This window comes from Zootoca vivipara, chromosome 2 (genome assembly GCF_965207765.1).
Source record: "Zootoca vivipara chromosome 2, rZooViv2.hap1.1, whole genome shotgun sequence".
NCBI lineage: Eukaryota > Metazoa > Chordata > Lepidosauria > Squamata > Lacertidae > Zootoca > Zootoca vivipara.
The window spans coordinates 103,784,064-103,806,551 of record NC_142584.1 but is presented as its reverse complement, the minus strand read 5'-3'; the positions used below and the strand labels follow the sequence as shown (position 1 = coordinate 103,806,551).

Genomic DNA, 22,488 nt, shown 5'->3' with positions numbered 1-22,488 from the left:
CCATGACATGACCCACCAGACTCTGCCTTGTTTATGGTGTGTTTCTGCCACATGCAGTGCATCCAGGAGCTGGAGAGGAGAAAAGAATTTGCACATGTTAAACACAAGTTCACAGATCCATAGATTTGTAGAGTTGGAAGGAACCACGAGGGTCATCTAGTTTGACCCTCTGCAATGCAGAAATCTCTCAACCAACTTGGGGCTCAAACCCGCAACCCTGAGATTAAGTCTCAGGCTCTACCAAACTGAGCTATCACTCAACCTGTTTGGTTTAATGTTACATGTCAACCATCTTGATCACTGTGTTAGTATGTTAACAGTGAAAACTGTGACTGCAGTTTTCTTGCTAGCGTAATTCTCCCAACTTTTTTTTTATTAAGATGACAGTATATTTTGTGAATATGTGGCAGTTTATAACTGTATCCAAATGTGAAGAAACTTGAAAAATATAATTAAGGCAGGCTTTTTCTTCTTCACCTTTGCTATTATATATGCTAGGAACACACACACACACACACACACACACCCCTGCATAATGCAAACTGCTACAGGCCTTAAAGCAATGTTTCAGGTTCAACATCTAACACAGACTCTGTCACTACCCCCTATTTTATGAATTATTGCACTTGACTTTTACACCCAACCAGATATACAGGGCCTGAATACAGTACTATGCTTCCTTGATAATTTTCAGAATGTGATACCCAGATTGAAGGGTGACCAGCAGATCACTGTTGATCACATCACATCATTGTTTTGGATAGATACACAGAACTCCCAACTTTTGATATTCACCAAATATTCACCAGTTTTGATATTGGATGTTATGTGGCTCTGCCTAGGATAGGATGCTGTATCATAACTTGTCTTAAATCTTCAGAGGTCATTGGCCATTGAAATTTGGTTGATCGGCATTTTAAGCTTGCAATTAATCAAATGACTATTTTATTTGTAAGCTGCTTTGAATTTTATTTCATCATAGGGTGGAATATGAATACCTTAATAAAGACTTGCCTGTAGCTTCGTAAGTTACCATCAAACACGTGATTACAGCTGCAAATCTATGTGTTTGTTTGTTTGGAACCATATTCACTGTATAGGGGCTATTTATTCTAGTGGTGCGAGTCTTTGTGATTTAATACAGTGTTGTCTGTGCCACACATCTGTAGGCAACTTACAAATTCAGGTATGACATGTGTACATGTGTGTCAAAAGGGATCATGCAGTTCATGGGGTAATCAGAGTGGCTTTCTCTATCAGGACATCTTGGATGGATTCACAGTTCCATTCTCTTTGCTGTTAGAGAAAGTTAGTAACTGCCTTCTGGTAAGAACTGTGTGTTGCGGATGACAGTAAAAGTTGCACATGGATCACTCAAAGTTTCTCTCCTTCTCAATCTCACGGGTATCGTAGCTTTTTCTTCACTGTCATATGAGTCCTGAAGTCATCTGAATCTACCCTATGCCATGTAGAAAGTAAGATCAATATGGGAGACTTGTATAGACTGATGAAACCTTTCTTTTTCCACATTGTTTTGATGCTCAGGAGAGTTCTAATTCTGATTCCTGTCCAGCTCTCCCTCTCTTGATTCACAATGCGGTTTTCAAAAGACGCACGCCCTTTTTGGTCTTTAGAAGAAAGGTGGACATTATCACCATTATTGGGCGTTAGAAATGTTTAAGATTGTTTGGTGCTTTGTATTGGCTGCATTATGTAGGCCAGAGAGAATTCTAATGACTGGGCATCCTTCTGCCCTGTCTGGGGCACAAACTAGGCTGGGAGCCCTGCCCCCTTCTTTTTCAGAATTCAGAGACACAGCTCATGAGATTCAGCAGAAAAGGATTAAGCCCCCACAGAGCAGCCCCCTTTGGTTTGAACCCAGCCTAGTCCAGAGGAGGGGGCACTGAGCTTCATTGTCTTATTGTTTTTATAGACAAAACGTTCCAACCGGCTCTTCATCTTGCCTCCAAAGTCTCAGCCACATCGGTCAGATGGGAGTGAAGGATAAAGGGAGATGGTTGAAACAAAGATTGCACTATTCTGTTGCTCTTGCATCCTGAATGTTGAGGCAGTTTCAGATTTGATAGTCATGGAGTTGATTTATAGATGGCATATTTAGTCTGCTCTGGCCATTTCCATATAACACTACGTACTAGGAAAAAATTGATGCTGTCCTCTCTCCCTTGAACAGATCCCCAGATCAAGTAATTTCAATTCCTGTACAACAACAGCCTGGTTGTACACCTGCCCTGGTGGTGGTGGTGGTGGTGTTACTAGAGTACTGTATCTTGTTGTGTAGTGTGGGTGAGACCTCCTTAATGTTTGTAGGGCTGCATGAGTCAGCCTAGTGGCTGCTTCCAGTCTCTGCATAATCCTCACCTATAAAATCCAAAACATTCCCCTGCTCTTCCATTTATCAAGCCTTGTTTGCTCCCATTTTCTTTGTTATTTCTGTTGTACTTAGTTTTGTGAGCTCTTTGTTCAGGGGTCATATTGCGTTGGTATTGGGTTCCATGTCTAGCACATTGTTGGTGCTCCACCATTAAGTAGCAATAGTGTTGTGGGTGAAAGTTACCAAATTCTCCTGTCCTTTTCCATTACTGAAGTTCCTCCTACAAGATACTGTCCATAATTAAGCTGGGTGTTTTTTTCCTTAATTAAGGATGAGCCTTGATCTTCATCCTAATTTCTTGTGAATCTGGTTTAGGGCTGTTGGACTAGAAACAGCAGGCCTTTCTTTCATTGCACAGCCAGCTCTCGGAAGGAACCAGAGTGGTGCTTGCCATTCTGTGTGGCAGCATTTCTAAACTGCCATTCAGTGCAAGCAAACCCATATTTGGACTGTTTGGCAAACCTTAAAGGAACCCCTGGGATTCCCATGCTCTTGCCTGTGAATAAGTGGGGCAAAACCTTGTTTGAGTACCAGTGGCAGCTCACATTCACTGCTTCACACAGTAGTGAGCATTCCTGGACAGAATGGAAGACTCCAAAGACAATCTGCAATTGCATATTCTCCTACCTCGTGTGTGTGTGTGTGTGTGTGTGTGTGTGTGTGTGTGTGTGTTCGTTCTAATGTGCCAGGTAAATACTTCCTTTGTAGAACTGTGCATGTGATGTAGCTCCTTTTATGGCTGCAAACAAAGCTACTGACTGCAGAAACATTCTGAAGAAATTTTCCAGCCCCTCCTAGCAGGATGTGATCCACATTTCTACACCCTCTTTCAGAGGGGAACAATTAACAGCCTTTTCTAGACTGAACTATTGGTGAAGTGATTTGATACCTGATGGTGCCTTGCTCATAAGGAGCGGTGGATGTTAAGTTCTGTGCCTTCTGCATTTAGCCCAACCTGTACTAGTAATTACTACAAACCTTGAATGCTTGTTTCCCACACAAAGAGCTGCCTGCCCTGATGGCATGGCTGGCCCTGAAGAATGGGAAGAATGTGCAAAGGAACTAGGTCAGAAAGAAAGTGCAACATTTATTTGCTTCTCCCACATTCCACCACAATCACATCACAGACCTCATCCTTGCATATGGGTAATTTGTGGAGGTAGGAAAGTTCTTGAAAGGCTACAGTGGGCAGCAGCTGTTCCAAGTTCTCTGTAGTAGGAATGAACAGATTGTTAATATGTCTACCATGGGCAAAGAACCATTGGTTTCACAAAAACAGCTTGTGGCAAGGCAAGGTGGTCAACCATTGAACCCTTTAGAGCCAGCAGCACCTACTGGTGAGCTTTCCCCACCTGCTTTAATTCACAAGCTCCTCCTGCCCTCCAAGAGCTTGGGAGTAAACACCTTCCACAAGTGATCAGTTCTGCAGGTACAAATCTATTCCCAAAGGATAGAGCCCCCCTGCACAGCCCCGGATACACCTGCAAGGCACAAACTAGATATCCTCTCACTTAACTGGAAGGCCTCAAGCTCTGTTGAGGCAGGTACAGACAGGTTGCATGCAGGCCGAACCATCTACTGCAGCTCTCACTTCATGCTCCCTTCTTTACTTAAGTCCTCCCCCACCCTCAAGTTGGCCTTTGTATCAGGGCTGCTTCTCATTCTGTACTTAGTTGCAGTTGGAGTGTAGATAGCATACCAAATCTGAATGGTGGAGGTGTGTGTTTAGTTACTTGTCTCTGCAAAATATATGAAAGTGTAGGGTCTGTTCCTTTCCTGGTAGCTGCTTCTCTGTATATTTCCAAGTAACACAGTGGTTTAAATGTCCATGTTGCGTTCAGGTCTGAAGAGAGGCACATGTATGTTGTACTTTAGTACCGGAGTACAAAACAGAGAGGGGCACGGCCTTCGGGCTCATTACTTCCTTCATTGTGCAGCCATTTGCCTTAGACTGTTACCCCTTTCACCACCATTTCAGATATGCCTCTTTCCCCCTGTTCCTCTTGCGTTAAACCTTGTCCCAAGTGAGCATGAGGGATTTGGGAGATGACTTTGCATCTCATGCACATCTGTGAAGCTCAGGAACTGGATTTTGGCACTAGGGTTCTCATTGAGGATCATTCTGAAATAAATCATTACAGAAATGAATAAATGCCTTCCGTGCTGCTTTCTTTTCTCATTGGCTGCTCTGGGATTCTATCTCAAACACACACACACACACACACACACGTTGTGCTCTGCCTCCCCTACTGGCAGTTTTACCCATGTGACTGTCTTTTGCAAGACAGGCCTGCGGGCCTCTTGCCTGTGCTTGGCATTCTCTTTTATGGCACGAAGAAATATCTGCATGTGAACCAGGTGGCCATATTTGAGAGGAGATTATGTAAAAGTAATGCAGAGGCAAGAGACAACACGCATCCTCTGAAGTTACTCATTCCTTCCTTCAGCCTGCACTGTCCTCAACTTTAGGATGGTTTTGCAGGCAGGGTGAACCATATGTCTGTGGCAATGATACACAAAAATGCAGTGCATTGTTTCTTTTCCCCTTGGCAGGTTTCCCCATGTCCGTGACGTGTTGGCCGAGGCTCTGCGGCTGCTCCCCGCCCTTGGAGCCGCCAGTCGGTACCCTTTGGACTCCGTGATCCCTGACAAACGTCATGAGCATTGCAATCCCTCTGGGAGTCACCACACCAGATACATCTTATTCAGATATGGCTGCTGGATCTGAGTAAGTTCTGCCTTGCCTGCTAGCGTGTGACGGGCATGGAGTCAGGCCTCAGTGTTCAGACTTGAGCTGTCCTGCTGAGCCTGGGATAGCAGGGAGTAAGCTAGCTTTGCAACAGATAAACCAGAAATCTGAGGTGGTATCTGGTGCACACATTTGATCGCGACGGAACACCAAACAGAAGCACTTCCCCTTTCCCTCAAATTGCGTCCAAGAAGAGGCACTGTCTAGAATACTGCTTTCCCAGTGATCTTTAATTCACACCTGTTGTATCATACCTTGGTTGATAGGTATCTTGCAAGACATGAGCCCTGACGGTACTCTTCTTTTCCTCTCCTGTAGCCTAAGTTGCATGGTGCTGCTGATACAGATGGCTGTGTGATGTGGGTAAGGAGGATCTTTCAGGCATCGGGCCTCTTGCCTATCTCAAACTGTTAAGTAGATTTTCACCCCTTTAGTGTGGCTCTTTTCCCTGAGGGAGGCTTGTAAGGTAGCTTGTGGGAAACTTCCTGCGCCAAAACCCAAATGAAGTGTCTACAGGAAGGAAGATGCCTGGAGTTGACTTGATCGTTGAGCTTAGTCAGGCACGGAAAGAGGGTCATGCCTTGCTGGTGCTGTTCTGTGCTCCTGCACTTGTCTTCAGCAGTTTCTCCCAAGAATGGAGCACTGTGAAGGGCCAGACACACTGTTTGAACCACCTGCTTGACAGACTGTACTCAGGAGACACTGAAAGCTCTGTGTATCTGGCCTCTGTTTGGTGGGCTTTTGTGAAGCGCTAGCATTCATGAAACACTCCTTTTTCCTGCATCTTTTTGTGTATCTGGACACACGGTGTAGTATATCGTGTCTGGTTTTGTTTCATACCACGGGCCTGATCAGGCTTTGTTGAGCACCTGTCCAGCTCAGCTTCAATCATACTGCATCTGGAGTATTCTCACAAATAAGCTCACCACAAAATAAATGTCCTTTACTTTGTTTCCTGTCTAATGTTAGACCTGTTCTGAATATACGTCTCACTTCATAGCTATTTCTGTCAGGTCTTCTTGTTTTGATGACAGTTGTTTTTTTTTGTCTTTTGTTTTACTGGGAATGTTTAGGATCACATTCCATGATACTGTCGGGTTGCAGTGGCCTTGCGTTCTGTCTTCTTATATATAGAGCCCTGAAAAGGCTGTAGCTGTTACCCGTCCTGTCCTTGCCCTCCTTGGGAGCATGGAGGTAGAAGCAGCTGTGGCTATGAGTGACAGCTATGTTAAGATAGCACTAGACTTCAGATGCATGTAGGTGAAGGGTCTGCCAGTCAACGTTTGCTCTGGTATCATGTGCCACCAAGCCTTCATGGCCAAAGAGTAGCCACATTTTGAAGGAGGGTCTCTGCTTGAGTTGTATTAATTTTCAAGAGGGACTTGGGATGCGAAAGTAGACCAGGATATGGAAATGGGCATGGAAAGGCTACTTTTGTTAGTAGGGTATCAAGAAAGGAACACATTGATTCAAGATTAAGCTTCTATAGGTAGAGTTGTTGCTGGCTTTACCAGTCCCATTGTTTTGAAGATATCTGTAATTTAATTTAGCACAATAGAGCAGTAGTTAGGAATGAGGAGTTTGCGGTCATCTTGGAGAGACAGGAGTTCAAATAAGCAAGTACCTTGTGGCCACCCGTCCTCTTCCTGGCTGTAGCTTTTGAAAGTTGACTGCAGTTGCAGAAAGGACATTTCCTGAACCATATTCCTAATGCGTGCTTGCAGCGGCAGCTCCTCCTCCTCTTAGTCCTCCCCCCTCCTTCCAAAGAGAGCAATTTCTCCTTCTGGCATCAAGGCTTTGGCTTCATCACCTACGCTTTTCCTGTTTCCTTTTCTATAACAAGGACTCCCACAGCCTTTCACTAATTGCCCATTTTGTACAGTACCATATTCTGAGTTGATTTTTTTCTGCCACCTTGTGGTGGAGAATTGCAATTTTCGGTCAGTAATTAGTTGGGAATTCACCGCATCATCCTATAAGAAAGCAGGGTATCCTGAATATTTTAGTTTGTCCGGAGTTCCTTCCAATCCAGGTCATAGAAATTCCTGTAGCTCTTGGCCTATTTTTGTCAAGTACTCTCAAGAGCTTCCATCACTAGAAAATTGTGTCTCGGCTCCTATCTGTATTGAGTAACTCACTGCATTTGAAGCAGCAGTATGTAGACATTGTGGCCTGAAAGGTATTTTCATTTAAAGTCTGAGGCTGTGGCGGGCTGATCTCAAATTGCATAGAGTTGAGTGGGGATCAGGAGGAGGAGCAAATCCACGAAGGGTTTAAAGTGAAATGAACAGCTAGCAAAATAATCCAGAGAGCAGCATTGTCAGCAGCTTTTTCCTTCCTGTTGCCTCTTGCTGAAGCAGGGTTGCTCATATTGCTTATCCAGGATGCCTCATTTTGAGGCAGCTGCCAGTCACTCGCCCTTCCCTAGCCCCTGCTTTATGCAGAATCCAGCCTTCATGGATTCCATACCTCACTTGGCCCTCAGAAAAGGTATGTCCATTCTCGGCTGGATATCTTTGTGGCATGAGAGAAAATGCTAAGACCTGGCTAATTTTTTCCCCCCTAAAGAACCACTTCCTCTACTGATTGGTTCTGCTCTTGGCCCTTTCTGCAGCCCAGAGTCTGTGGAAGCTAGCCCAGCTGTTGGTGAGAAAAATGTGTATGCAAGTCATGGCTACGGGGCCTCCCAGAGGCACAGCTACCGAGGGCTGCCTTATGCAGTGAGTACCGTCTCTCTTATCTGCAGCAGACTCATCTATTTTACCCATCCCCTCTCCCTGGCTTGTGCATGATTGAGCTGTATATCTTCTTTGAGGACGGCAGCATTGCCAAGTGACACATGGGTACTGAATTTCTAGCCCCGCTTTTGTGTTTGTTTAGTGCTTGCAGACAACTTATTGCGAAAGGGAAGTATGGAACTAGAACAGCCACGTAAATAAGTCCACAAAGTTACTGCATTTCCAGAAAATCAGCCAGCATGAGAACATTGGCTACCCGCCTCTTAGCAAGACAGTGTTAAAAGAAAGCCTTCTGCCAAGGGAGCTGGCAAGAGGAGGAGTGGTCTACCGCTCTTCCGCTGTGTGCCAGTCACAGAGGAAGGCCCGCCTTTCCACTGTGACCAGCACAGAAGGCAAACTGGCTGGTGGAGGAGGAGGACAGAGTGATGGGCCTGCTTGTTTACCTGCATTGAATACCTGGCCTCCTTTGCCTGCTGAGTGAGTTGTTAAATGCAAGCTTGGACTAGAAGGTGAGGGGGGCATCTCTTTTTTTCCTTTTTGGTCTTTAGCACTGCTCATAGAAACTACTGCCTAGGGTAAACCTACCCATTGCAGGTATATTTTTCTAATGAGGTTCCCCTCCCCCAAAAGTGTATTGATAAGCCCCAGTATTTTGAAAGTTGAAAGCATAGGTTTCAAAGTCAAGCCAGTTTGAAAGACAGCTTGCAGGTTTTCTGTGCTTAACAGTGCAGAATGCTTGCATACACATGCAGTTCTCTGCCTTAAGAAAAGCAAGAGGTACCTGCAAGGAAATGTTATGGTGTGGAGTGTGCTGGCTCAGGTTTTCAGCTATCCCATTCCATCATTTTTCATTCTCCATCACCGCCACCCTGTCTACACCTGTCAGCCAGCCAGTATTTTGTGCCCATTGAGCATGCTCAGTCCTCACTGGATGGTTTGGGGGCATTTTCTCCATTTTGGGGGTTTGGGGAGGTAGAGTGGGTATACTTATGCTGAACCCCAAACCCATTAAATTATTGAATTTCTCTGTCAATATCGGTGAGCAGCTCTCATTCCAAACTTGGGGACAGTTTAAAATAACTTCTCAGTTTGAACCAGAAAATGACATATCCAGACATTGAGATGCTTATTTCTACCCTATACATATGCATACACGTTTCTCTGTCTTCTGGTTCCAGACACTCCATTCTCCCCCTGCATCCCACCCAGTTGCCATTTTCTCCCCTTAGTCTCCACATTTTGTGCCTTTAAGAGATAGCATAGAGCAGTTTGAGGCGTTTTCCCTGCAGATTTTTTTGGTACTTGTTGCAAGCCCCTGATTTATTCTGAGACTGCTGGTACTACTTTCTTGTGTGTGGGTAGTGTGGTTTTGTTTCCATTAGCACAAGCATAGGTAGTTCAGATCAGTGTTAGTATATTTTGCTAAGACGCCTGAATATCAGGGCTTTCTTTAGCTGTGGTTGGACTGAGAAAACAATCGCTCTGCCCAGTTCTAGAGAGAGTCCAAAGTTGTAGGTCCTTGCTCTGTTAGCCAGAGTTCTTGTCGCTCCTCAAATCTGTGCATGTGGTGGTGGGTAGGTTTTTGAAGTGTGTTAGGGCTCACGCGTTGTATAAAGTCATGGTTCTTGCTCTTCTCCCCCACATTCAAAATAGAACTGATGCAAATGTTTGTTTTCAGGATCATAATTACGGAGCCCCTCCTCCTCCGACCCCTCCTGCTTCTCCCCCTGTCCAGACCATCATCCCTTGTGCAGAACTGAATGGCCTACACTCTCACGATGAGGAGAATTCTGGGGACACAGAGAGTTCTTCAGAAGCAGAGTCTATTCCTAGCTGGTGTCACTGTAGTCTCTCCCAAGATGGTTTCCTCATCAAATGTGAGAAGTGCAGGTAAATTCTTGCCTGTAGGCAGCCTCATACATGGAAAAACGAGAGGGGTGGGGAGAATGTTTAAAGAGCCTGCCTGATTGCTCGGTGGACTATTTTCTTTACCTTCAATTGGTCCAACCTTCGCTGCAGCAAAGGAGCTGACTTACACAAAATTAACATGCACATTTTTACAATGCAGGAGCCAAATCCTGCAGTTCATCATATCAAATAAATAGCACCAATGTAAGATTGTCTAAAAGTGATTTGTTTGAGCTGACCAAATGCAGTTGGTTAAATAATCATACCTTATGCTCAGTAGAGTGTGTCTGAAACTCTCCATGAAGTTAGGTACTTCTAATGCAATGGTGAAATAGTAATAGCGAAGGAGAGATGGAACTTCTTCAGAGATTGGCAAGCAGCAGAAGGGGGCTTGGGGCTCATAAGGAACATGAGATCTGATGAGTCTTTCATCTTTCCTGTCCTTCCAGGCCATCGCTGGTCCAGAGCATTTCATTGGCTCTGCTTTCACACACTGTAGGCTTATTTCCACACTTACGAGGGCTAAGAATGTGGTCTTTCTGAAACTTGAAAGATGGGGCTCTTGAGAACATGGATATTGCACTGGGCACAAAACCCATTATTTGCTGAAGTGATGGCCGTGGACGTGAATGTGTGAAGCTGAGACGTGGTCATTAAATTCATTTTAACTGTATATTAACACTTTGATGTCAAGTGATCTGGTGTTCCACTGAAGACCTGAAGTTTATTTATTTTTAGCAATATAACCCTTAATAATGCCAACTTTGGGTTTCTGTTGTCCCTTTGCAGGGGGCTTAGCAGAGGGAAAGTGATCAGACTTCGTCGGAGGAAGCAAGACAACGTGTCAGGTGAGTTAGTGCCCCCAGGCTCGCGGGATTTGAATGAACGGGTGCCCTGATGCAGTGAGAGTGCTCTGTGTCTCATTGCCTCTCTCTGTCATCTTTCCCAGTTTACCTGAGATCTCAGAGTATAGGGTAGGTACATTGGAAGAGCTTGGGGGGGGCAAGCACAAAGCAAGTTGCCATTGTGAGTGGAAGATGATGGTTCCTTGCAGCCTTTTGGGGAGAAGAGTGCAATGTTACCTCACTGGAGTGGGGTGGGGCAGGTACAAGTTTTTTCAAAACAAAGGGGAACTTGTCAACGAGACATTTTTCATGACAGGCGGGGACAGCAGTGCAACTGAGAGCTGGGACGAGGAGCTCTCTCCCTCCACAGTGTTGTACACTGCTACCCAGCACACCCCTACGAGCATCACTCTGACCGTCAATCGGGTCTGCAGAACCAAACCCAAAAAGAGGAAAAGAAATACAGAGAGGACTCGCACGGCACCAAAAGCCAAAAAAATCAAGGTATGTCAATGGATATGGCTGTCGGCAACTCCAGCCAGTTACTAAGTAAGAGTTTGGGAGGATGTCTGGTCGTTTTCCTCTAAATCTCCTCCTCATTGGTATGCAGCTTTCCATATCCTTATGATGATCTCCTCCTGGGTTTTTTGGGGGCGGGGGGGGGGGAGGACAGATGCTGTAGACAAAACAAACAAGAACAGTGACAATGTGTTCCGCAATTGTGCCACTTTGCCCACAGCTCAGGCAGGGCTGCAACTGTGGAGGAAGGGAGAGCTTTCCTGATTGTTTAAGCAGTTGTTTGAACAACAACAACAACAACAACAACAACAACAACAACAACAACAACAACAACAACAACCCAAAGGATTCTACATGCATCTTACTTAGAGATACAAACCTAATATTATTGAATTAGTAAGAACTAAACTGACTACTGACTTCCAGCATTCTAACCAGTCAGCGTCAAGTAAAAAAAAAAGAATGCTGAGTGTATGCCACTAAGTAACAACAACAACAATAATATTTTAATCATACAGCATCAAGAAATGACTTGCATTAATTTTTTTCCATTTCAAATTGACACCCCCCCCAATGCATATATTCCTTTACCACACAATGTTCAGTCTTTGGCTATGGAGACCCATGGGCTGAAAGCCCATGGGCAGATAAGGTGACGCTCGGGGTTTGGATGCAGCAAAATCTAGCTGATATATATTATGCATATATAGAAGAATTGTTCCTACAAAGCAAATTTGTTTATAAAAGTTACTTTTTGCTTAATATTCTACACATTTTACATAATTCTCTGCTGCATAAGCTAACAAAAATAATGCATATTAAGTAATTCTTAAGCAGCAGCTCTCTTCTTACTTAGAAGGGACTCTTGATACTTGGAGGAGTTTTTATTTGGGAACTTCATTTTGCTCTTTGATACCCACAGAAAGATTTTAGGTGGCATAACTGTGTATACTCTGCTGTCGTTCCTTTGCTCTTCTTGCAGAGCCTGTTCTTTGCTTTGTGGAAGTGCTATTTGTCGCCTAGGGAGGTTCTGGAAAAGGCAGCCAACCCTTTAGGGAGGTGGGGGAGTCTTGCCATTGAAAGTACACTGGGATCAGTTTTTCTTCTCGTCCTTGTTGCAGTTTTGCAGCTGTGCCCCTTATTTAGCATGAATATATAGGGCAACAATACTGATGGTCATTTGTCTTACTCTTTCAACAGGCTTTTAGAGAAGGTTCACGGAAGTCTTTGCGGATGAAGGTGAGTTAAGCCACATACCTGATCCCAGAATATAGTTTCATGCCTGTAACACAATTAATGACTCCTGATTTTGTTCTCATGGACTAATGAGCCCAGCTTTCTGGTCATCAGCATGTATGAAACTGCATGGTTATCCTTTGACCTGGTCCATGATGGTTGTGGCATTATTGTTGAGACAGGGGCACATTTAAAGGACTTTGGTGTGCATGGCAGGGATGTTGAAGAGCAGAGATGTTGAAGGGCTCATTAGTTTTCTAAGGGATGTGGTTGGAATGGGCTCAAGTACTGTTTTGCTGGTTACCTGAGGCTACTTGAGTAGAGACCAGGTTGAGGAGAACTTTGAAAATGCCACCAACCAGCTGGCTGAGGACAAGGGTCACACAGAGTTAGATGGTAATTTCCCTAGTTATAGGCTGCTCTGTCACCACAAGCAGCCCCAGTGCTTTTCACAGCACCCTTATGCTGTCTAGACATTGAACTGACTCTCTTTTGGTACAGAACTCTCCTTCAGACGCCCATGCCCTGGATGAGAATACGGCAGAGGGGTGGGAAAACCGCATAAGGCTCTGGACCGATCAGTATGAAGAAGCCTTCACTAACCAATACAGCGCAGATGTACAGAACCTCCTGGAGCACCATCTAAATGCCAATAAAGAGTTAGTGGGCAAGGCGGCTGTGCTGGACACAATCAATAAGACAGAGCTGTTCTGTAACAACACTGTCATTGGCTCTCAGATGCAGGTAAACAAGTAGACCCCAAAGTGGCGGTAGGCCAGTTGGTTGCATGCTAGGGTGGTGGGTCATTGATAACCCCAGGTTTGAAAGATGCTCTTTTGCCTCTAGATGCAAGCAAGCTTATACATAGGGGAGAGCAGATAAGGTGACGCTCGGGGAGGTATGAAACGACAGTCCTTCTCTCCCCGTCCTCCTTTCCTGGCTCATTAGATAAGATTCTTTTCAGGTATAAAATATTCCTGGTCTGGCCAGCAATGCTACCTTGAGCATGTCTGCTACTTCAGTTCATGCATTCTGGTAGACAATTAAATATGGCCAGAGATCTCAGACCCTGGTTGCTCAGCTGCTTTTAACAAATGCAGCCATACACATGGACCTTCCCCCTGCGGAGCGGGTCCTAAATTCTCTCTCTTAACTTGGCAGCTGCAGCTAGGGAGGGTGACGCGGGTTCAGAAGCACCGGAAGATCCTGAGGGCGGCCAGAGATCTGGCTGTGGACACTCTTATAATTGAGTATCGTGGGAAAGTGATGCTGCGGCAACAGTTCGAGGTCAATGGGCACTTCTTCAAAAAGTAAGAATGCTGAACGGCCTGAAAAGTGGAACCGTTTTGGGGGCTGGTGTGGGTGGGAGGTTCCCCACAATTGACTGGTTTTAGAAATGAATATGCATTATGCGGTGGTGCGTCCAGCGCTCCACGGATGCCTTTTAGTCTTGGCTGTGTTTGCCATTGAGGTTACAAGTGCTGTTCTTTCTTCCTTAGGCCGTATCCCTTTGTGCTGTTCTACTCCAAGTTTAACAGTGTTGAGATGTGTGTGGATGCTCGGACTTTTGGTAATGACGCTAGATTCATCAGGCGGTCCTGTGCACCAAATGCAGAGGTAAGTGGTTGCTGTGGTGTTTTGATAGGTGTGAAAATTTGGCTCGTATTGGTTGAGTTTGTGGTCAACCATGACTTCAAACAACGATCACCCCACCAGCCCAAAAGTGCTGGATCCTCAGGTCAAGTCCCTTTATATAATATTGATGCTGTAGAATATTTTACTAATAATCCCAGAGGGACAAACGTTTGGACTTTGTGGTCTTTAGCAGGTGGAATTTTAGTCCATCTGTCCTGCATTCTCCATCAAGTATCCCAATCCTTGACAGAATTCAGAACTCCCTACCTAGCAAAGCAAATCCTTCTAGTCTCAAATGTATACATCATGTTTCACAACTTGGTTGTTCTAAACTAGGGGTGGGCAACCTAAGGCCTGGGGGCCGGATGTGGCCCAATCACCTTCTCAATTTGGCCCGCGGATGGTCCGCTAATCAGCATGCTTTTACATGAGTAGAATGTGTGCTTTTATTTAAAATGCATCTCTGGGTTATTTGTTGGGCATAGGAATTTGTTCATATCCCCCCCCCCAAAAAAAGTCGGGCCCACCACATGGTCTGAGGGACAGCCCACGGCTGAAAAAAGGTTGCTGACTGCTATTCTAAACCAACAGTTGCTTAAAGAGGCTGACTTGCTGCTACTTCATTGAAACTCAACTTTTGCAATGTGGCACATGCTTGATTTTTGGGATTGTAACGTTTCTGTTTGTGTGTTGAAGGTTCGCCATGTGATAGCAGGTGGGATGATTCACCTGTGCATATATGCTGTTACGTCCATTGCCAAGGATGCAGAGGTCACCATTGCCTTTGACTATGAGTACAATAACTGGTGAGCGTTCTGGTTACTTGCTTATTGCCCTTCTTCCCTCAATACTGACCTTTGTGCCCCCGCTTTTTGGTTTTTACATTCTCAGCCTCTCGGGTGGTAAGGTCATAATGGGAGCAGTTCCCCCATCTCTTTCCTAGACATTTAGCTCAAAGGTATACTTACATATTTTTTTCTCAAGACATTGTGAAGCAATACTAATATATTCTGTGTCTTTTGTGATGGGGCAGCAACTATAAAGTGGATTGTGCCTGTCACAAGGGAAACCGGAATTGCCCCGTGCAGAAACGGACCCCAAACACAGTAGAACAGCTGCCTCCACCTGTTCTAGACACTCTGATTGGAGCAGAGACCAGGCGTCGGAAAGCTCGTCGGAAGGAGCTCGAGCAGCGGGAAGCTGCATCAGATGAGAACAGCAATCCACAGCCGGAGGAAGTCCCTGAGGGACTTGCTGCAGCCAGTGATAATGAGGTAAAGTCTCCACTATCCTATAGCATTGAGTGTTGGTCACTAACTCTGGAGGAACTTGTTCCCAGAGGGAGTGAATTCCCTGGGCATAGAGCAGCTCCAGCCCCAGTGAAATGCTGGACGTTCACGGTAATTGCCCCATATCTTTTTGCAGTTGTGACTGCTGCTGAGGTCCATTCTTTCACATTTCAGGTTGCAGACAAAGAAGAGAAGCAAGAAGAGGAGGAGAAAGAAGCCACTGCGGATGAGCAGGGAGGTCTCACTCAGAACAGGCGGGCAAGTATCTTTTCCTCTCTTTTTTGTAATGGGTACAGTCCCTCCCATTAGGTAGTGAGTTTTTATGCTGCCTTCTCACACAGTGTTGTCTAGTTGTCTAGTTTGGTCTGCCTCCTTCATGCCAGCATTGTTGCTCTGCTCCTGTTCTTCAGGGTTGCTACTGTTTTCACTAGCCCAGGTGCCGTGTTAGCTATGGATTCTGATTATGTGGTTTAAAACAGTGGTTTTCAAAATGTCTGCATTCAGGGAATCTTTCCCATGTTGATTTGTCTGCAGCAGAACCCTGCACGTTGCAAAGGATTCTGGGACATAGTGTCCATGTTCGGTTCAAGCAGGAAACTGGCCAGATCTGTTGGGCCTCACCAGTGCCCTGTTTGAACTAAGTCTGTGCCTGTGGCTTTGCATTTGTGGGGAAGATCAAGAGTAGTGGGCACGCTGTCTTCAATGACGCTTGTCCACTACAGTGCCTATCTTCTTACTAAGGAAAGGTTTGTTAAGCTTCTGAGAAACAGCAGGATGCCCTGCAAAAGTAAGATTACTTGTGGAAGGGAGTCAGGGGCTCAGCAGGCTTGATTTAGGAACCTGTTAAGAATAACAACCATCTAGTCCAGGGGTCAGCAAACTTTTTCAGCAGGGGGCCGGTCCACTGCCTCTCATACCTTGTGGGGGGCGGACTATATTTGGGGGGGGGGAATTGAACGAATTCCTATGCCCCACAAATAACCCAGAGATGCATTTTAAATAAAAGGACACATTCTACTCACGTAAAAACATGCTGATTCTGGGCCATTCGCGGGCCGGATTTAGAAGGTGATTGGGCCAGATCCGGCCCCCGGGCCTTAGTTTGCCTACCCATGTTCTAGGCCTCCCCATGGCAATGGCAGCAGCCCAGATAACAGCAGTTCCTTTTCACCCTTAAACCTAAGAATAGACAGACAAGAAAAGAAGAGAGGTTAGTCAACATGAGGAAGCTTCAAATGAAGCCTACAGACATAGGAAATGGAAGGTAAATGACAATTGCCCCCCCCCCCGAATCTTAGCACTGCCTATCAGTGATGATAATAATAATAATAATAATAATAACAACAACAACAACAACAACAACAACAACAACAACAACAACAACAACAACAACTTGGTCCAGTTAGCCTTACCAGTGCATGTATATGAGGGATAGGATTGAAGAGGGTGGGAGATGAGGAAGAGCTGGCATTTTCCCTAACAGCAACACTGGCTTGTTGCTTGTATCACTGTTTTGAATCCCCTAGAGCAAATATTGACTGAACAGCCATCTTTTTATGTTATTCTGATGGCTACTACTACTGCTTCTTTCTTGTTTCCTGCTAAAACTGATATGAGCAGCACACACTTTCATCGGTTGGGCTTCTATAGCCTTTAAAAATGAAACAATGTCCTTTGAACGGTTATACAGAGAAGTAGAATATTCATTATCAATTAAAAAACAACAACAACCAATGTTCATTCAAAAGGTATAATCCAAAGCACTGAATATTCTGAGAGGAAGGTACAGTTGAGGAAGACCTAAAGTTTTTTTTGGGGGGGGGGATAGGAAGAAGCAAATGAGAGATGACTTAGCAAGCAGTTTAATAGCTTAAGTATAAATGGGGGGGGGAGGTAGGGGTAACATGCATTTTAATCCTAGGCACCTAATATTTTCACATGACCATGCTGTTCTGAATTGCAATTGCATTGAGATCAGTGTATTCTGAGTTGGCAGAACTAACATCTCATGTTCTGTGTGGTCAGCGGGCATTATTGGAATGTCTGCTAGTTTGCCACTGTTAATCCTGTTTTGTTTTTCCTTCTTCCCTTGTTGTCTGGTCTGCCATTTTTTTTTACCTATTTGTACCTGTTCTGCTGACTTGTGGTTTGTGCTTTGGTTGGGCTAGACCCGAGAAGATCGGAAGGTAGAAGCCATCATGCACGTGTTTGAGAACCTGGAAAAAAGAAAGAGGAGGCGAGATCTCCCATCGGATCGGAGCAGCACAGATGCAGAAGTGGTGGTCACTGCAGAGACTCCAGAACCGGAGGAAGTAAAAGCTGAGCCAAATGAAACTGAGGATAGCAGTTTGGCTTCAAGTGTGTCTGTGCCAAGTGCCCCTTCCAGTGCCAGCAGCGTTGGAGTGAACACACGGAGGTCTTCACAGGCCGGGGTAAGAGGAAGGGTAGAACTGCCAAGGTTTCAGCCTCAGTAACTTTGGGAATTACAGTGGAATTGCTGTATGCAACTCCATGTTCAGAAAGGATATACTTCCAGCTACCAGATGCTGGAAGTGTAATTCAACCTTCCTGTTGTATTAAAACGTCCACTGGAATATAATTATATATTACATAATTAGACCATTGGCTTGATCCAACATGACAATTGGTTGTGAGCCCCTGACTTGGTAGCATTTTCAGTGTTACCAGACATGTGCTGGATTTGAAAGAAAGCGCGTTTCATTGGGCGTGCTGAGAGCACAAGCGAAGGTGGGGACCATATTTTGCCATGGAATCGCTGTCTACAAATCAGCACAGTTACTTTCACAGACCACGTTGTACTGGCACCCTTGGACACTTCTTATTGGACTCAAAATATGCCAGTTGGCACCTGTTTGGCAAGTGCTTCAAGGGGTGAAAACGGTATTCTAGAGGGAGTATTGCATTAAGATGCAAGTAAAGCTCCTCCACCCCCCAAAGAATACTAGAGTCTCAGATGCTCCCTTGATTCTCCCTTTACACTCCAGGAGTTAAACCTTTACAGACATATTTCACCAGGCTGCTCCTGTTTGAGAGTAAATGTGTAGAGGCACAGGTTCTCAATAATTCCATCGCTTACACTGGGCTTTGCATTGCAGGAAACGGCAGCAGATAAACCAGTCTCTAAAACAGCACCGTCAAAACCAGCTAGGCCGCGACCCAGAAGCCGGTTTTCCCGTTATCGGAGTAGTTCTGCACAGCGACTGAGAAGGCAAAAGCAAGCCAGCTCCCAACAGGCTGAGCTCTCTCAAGCAGCTCCAGAGGAGGGAAACGCCGTGAGCACAGTAACGGCGGCGGAAGTTAGCAGCGTGGAGGGTCCAGGAGAAGGGAAGCAGTTGATGGGTTCTGACCCAGCTGTGGCTGCGGTTGCAGGGACACAGGCCAGCCGGGCTGCACTCAAGTATCCCAAAACGAAAAAGGTAAATCAACTGAGGGATGGGCAGGATGTATCGTAGGACCCTGCAATATGCTTGGGTAACAAACAAACAAACAAACATTTGGGTAACAAACACAGTGTGTGGCAGGTTTATAAATTACAACAGGAGCTGTACAGAGACTTCATTGGTACTATCTGAGTCAAGAAGACAAGTTTTGACAATCCTGATTTTCCAAACCCTCCTCCACTGGTTTCCCAACCCTATCAACATTCTCCAGTGAATTACTATCCATTTTCAAAAGGGTCAAAATAATTTTAGCCTGATGAAAATTGTAAAGAAATGGAGGGAAATGGCTTTTTATGAGCTTCCAGTGAGACAGAAATTCTCAAACTCTGTGAGCTCCAGGCAGGTTGACTGTAGAAAGGTTGCAGAAGATTTGAGAATATCTGTGCTTGGACCTGCACTTGTCTTATTTCCCCCCCTGAGTAATGGAGATGGGAGGCCATTTTGACCAAGGGGCAGATTTATCGAACAGACAAACAAGTAATTTCCTAGTGCCTGTGATATTCGTAATAGTGCACTGATTTTGATAATGGTGCCAGAACCAACAAAAAGGTTTATTAAGTGGACTGCTAAGACCTCCAGCAATTTACAAGTGGTCTGCCAAGAAAATAAATAAAATAAAAATTGAGAACTGCTGCAGTAGAAGCTTAACCTTCAGTTAGAACCATTTGAGGAAAAGCAATCAAGCTGAACTTAATTTTCTGTGGTGTAACCCATCTTCAGCCAAGATCTGTTTTTTTAATGGACACTTCTTCAACTCGGTTTTTAATTATAGGTTCAGAACATGATTTCTAGACCTTTAAAACAATACTAGTGGGATTCTTGCAGCCCAACAATGGGGCAGGTTTGGGTACCTTCCAGATCAGAGGGATTTCTTCCAGGAGGAGGTGATTGATAAGATCATCAGTTCTCATTGTAAGACATTATTAATTACACCAATGAGACCTTTCCAAAGATGTCATTGCCAGACCACTTGTATATATCTTATGCACCAGATTTGAGAGTGCCTTTGAGGCTTTTCATTTGGGGGCGGGGTCATCATGTTGTTGGGCCGTAACCCAATGGTAGGGCATATACTCTGCCCCAGGTTTCATCTCTGCTACTTCCAACTTTAATAAAGAGATGTTTGGTAACAGGGCTGGGGAAGTTCCCTGCTTGAAACAATGGGCAACCAGGGCCCAAGCAGAGTAGACAGTTCTGGGTCTGCCTATTCCCACCTCTCCCTATTGACTCCCTTATTTTGTCTTGTCTTTACAAGTTCCTTGCATAGTAAGGCAGGTTTCTGTTATTTCTGCTTTCAGTATCTAGTTACAGAATGGCTGAATGACAAGGCAGAGAAACTGGAGTGCCCCATTGAGTGCCCTTTACGTATCACCACTGACCCAACCGTGCTGGCTACCACCCTCAATATGTTGCCAGGCCTTGTCCACTCCCCACTCATTTGCACCACGCCCAAACACTACATCCGTTTTGGTTCTCCCTTCACCCCAGAAAGGCGAAGGCGGCCTGTTCAGCTGGATGGGAACTACAGCTCATGCAAAAAGGTATGTCTGCTTTTGGTTGTGGTCCGTGTACTTGGCCCAATGTTTCTTAAAATAAATAAATTTGAATGTCTAATGAATGTGCATGCCTTTCCTTAAAACACCCCAAAATATGCTTGCCCAGGTTTGGTTTACTGAAAATCTTCCTGGAAAAGAAGCATACAACTAAAATTGTTTTAGTTGGTTCTTGTTATTTTCAGTGTATGTAGGGAACAGTTTCTCCCTGCTTGCAACACAGCCTCATGACACTTCAAAAATTACAGAAAATGCATGGTCTTCTTCCATAGGCTCACTAGGTGTTCCTAGATGTGCATAGACTATGCACTGCATGTATTGTTAGACAAGACAAGACTGTGGTGTGCTTAAACTCTTGCAGGATTTCTTAAAACGCTTTATTGTATGGGTTTTAAAAACTGCAATAGCTGAAACACCTAAGTAGTAATTGATGCACTGTACACACCTTGAATTTTGTAGTTGCTAAGATATTGCTGGTTGAGATCTCTTGAATAGAGATAACCTGTGATGATTCTTGGTTAGGTGAGCAGAAAGGAAAGTGCGTTTTCTGTTTTCTCTCTGCACCCCAAGCTGTAGCTAAACTAGGGAGACTAGGAAAGTCAAGAGTATCTGTTTCAAGAAGGGCTTTGCACATTGTGATGCCAGCTCTAGATTTTCCGTAGACCTTAGCAAAGTCAAGTCTTCATTTTAATCTTTTTGCTTTATTTTTCTAGGCTACTAGTTACGTTGTGTGTCTAATGCTTTCTTTAAATGTATTTTTTGCCTTGAGAGGCAATACCTACTCAGAGTCTGCCTAAAGCAGCTTGTTTTTCATGCCTTACAAAGGCAGGATTTATAGCTGGGTTTTCAGAGGGTTCTGAGCTGCAAGGGAATGGCCCATGGACACAGGAATGCCCTCTATGCAGTTTCCTGGGCCTCACGAGCTACCTGGTATAAAACAACAAAACAAACCCCCCCACCCACCCACAAAATGGTGTCAACATAACCCCTCAGGCAGAATAAGTCTATTCTGGTTTAGGCTGCTTAAGTCATGAAAGTAGCTCTCATAATACATGACAGCTTTTTAATAAAGCTAATATTTGGGTATCTTGCTTGTATTTTGGCAAGTTGCCTGTCAAGGGCAAGGTGGAAGAAAGGGGATAGCCAGCAACAGGACTATGAGGAAGTGGTTTCTGTCTACTAGAATTTGACTTTTCAATTTGACAACTATCTTGAACATCCACAAGGGCTTTGAAACTTGCTTTACAACAAAATTGTGGAATGGTCTATGGGCACATTTGTGTGGTAGGTCTAGAGCAGCATTGGATGGCCATACTCCTGGTCGTCTCTATTTCTTCTCCTGCTTTTGTTCAATGTATGTTCTATGCTGCATTGCTGCAACCATGCCAGAAATGGGCTCCCGACATTTCCTTTTAGACTGGTAAGCATATCTCTGCCATATATTGCTCTGACACAGTGGGATAAGCCATAATTAGAATGCGCCTTCTGCTAATTGGGTCCTGAATCTGGCTCATTTCTCCATGTGAATGTCCTGGCCTGCTAACCCCAGTATGCTTTTGGGCAAAAGCAAAGAATTCAATTTTGCTTTCGCAATTTCAGTTTAGAGCATTAATAGCATAATCTTGTGTGCTTAATTAGAATCAGTAATTTCCAGATCTGGTTTTACCATGTGCATGTTCAACATATGAGAGTCTTGGACTAGGTAGGAGTGGCAAGCTGTTGTTTTTACGTTTCCATATGCTAAAATAGTGGTACCTCCCTAGTAAAAAGAAAAGAAAAAGCTGGATGCTGGCGTTCAAATCTTTTCATATAAAGATACCGTTCTAGTCTCATGGTTGTGGAGATGCATTTGAAAATGTGCTATAATAGGTGAATGACTCAGAGTTCAAGGGGATGAAACTTTTGGCCTGCACTGGCTCCCTCTCTTTTAAGGCTCCTAATTAAGTTTCCCTACACACAAGCCCCTGCTGCCCTCCCTGCCTTACGCCATTTCCTTCTCCTACTGCACCATCATTTGCCAATTAAAAATATGGGCTCAGCCTATTTGCATAGAAGCCTCACTTATTTTCAGTAAAAAAAAACCAACCAAAACTTTGAGTTGGGCTAGAGGGTGTAAACGGCCCTGCCCATAAAGCGATTGAGGTGAAAACAGATCCTCCCCAT

At 44.7% G+C, this 22,488-nt stretch overlaps 1 protein-coding gene across 7 annotated transcripts in view; it reads left to right on the top strand.

The window, feature by feature from the left end:
• The window catches only part of SETD5 (SET domain containing 5), a 65,194-nt gene that overhangs the window by 25,429 nt on the left and 17,277 nt on the right, over positions 1-22,488 (top strand). For 2 of the 7 annotated variants that reach the window (XM_088662667.1, XM_088662665.1), the window contains exons 2-15: positions 4,946-5,120; positions 9,558-9,769; positions 10,577-10,635; positions 10,949-11,136; positions 12,352-12,390; positions 12,889-13,131; positions 13,549-13,697; positions 13,887-14,004; positions 14,719-14,828; positions 15,056-15,296; positions 15,486-15,569; positions 17,480-17,743; positions 18,428-18,748; positions 20,071-20,313. In XM_088662667.1, the coding sequence (XP_088518793.1) occupies positions 12,385-12,390; positions 12,889-13,131; positions 13,549-13,697; positions 13,887-14,004; positions 14,719-14,828; positions 15,056-15,296; positions 15,486-15,569; positions 17,480-17,743; positions 18,428-18,748; positions 20,071-20,313 (1,779 nt within the window). In that variant the 5' untranslated portion in view covers positions 4,946-5,120; positions 9,558-9,769; positions 10,577-10,635; positions 10,949-11,136; positions 12,352-12,384. Of the gene's footprint in view, positions 1-4,945; positions 5,121-5,459; positions 5,505-7,709; positions 7,862-9,557; positions 9,770-10,576; positions 10,636-10,948; positions 11,137-12,351; positions 12,391-12,888; positions 13,132-13,548; positions 13,698-13,886; positions 14,005-14,718; positions 14,829-15,055; positions 15,297-15,485; positions 15,570-17,479; positions 17,744-18,427; positions 18,749-20,070; positions 20,314-22,488 lie in introns of all 7 variants that reach the window. The other 5 variants (XM_088662662.1, XM_035106904.3, XM_088662664.1 and 2 more) reach the window with 5 other exon arrangements.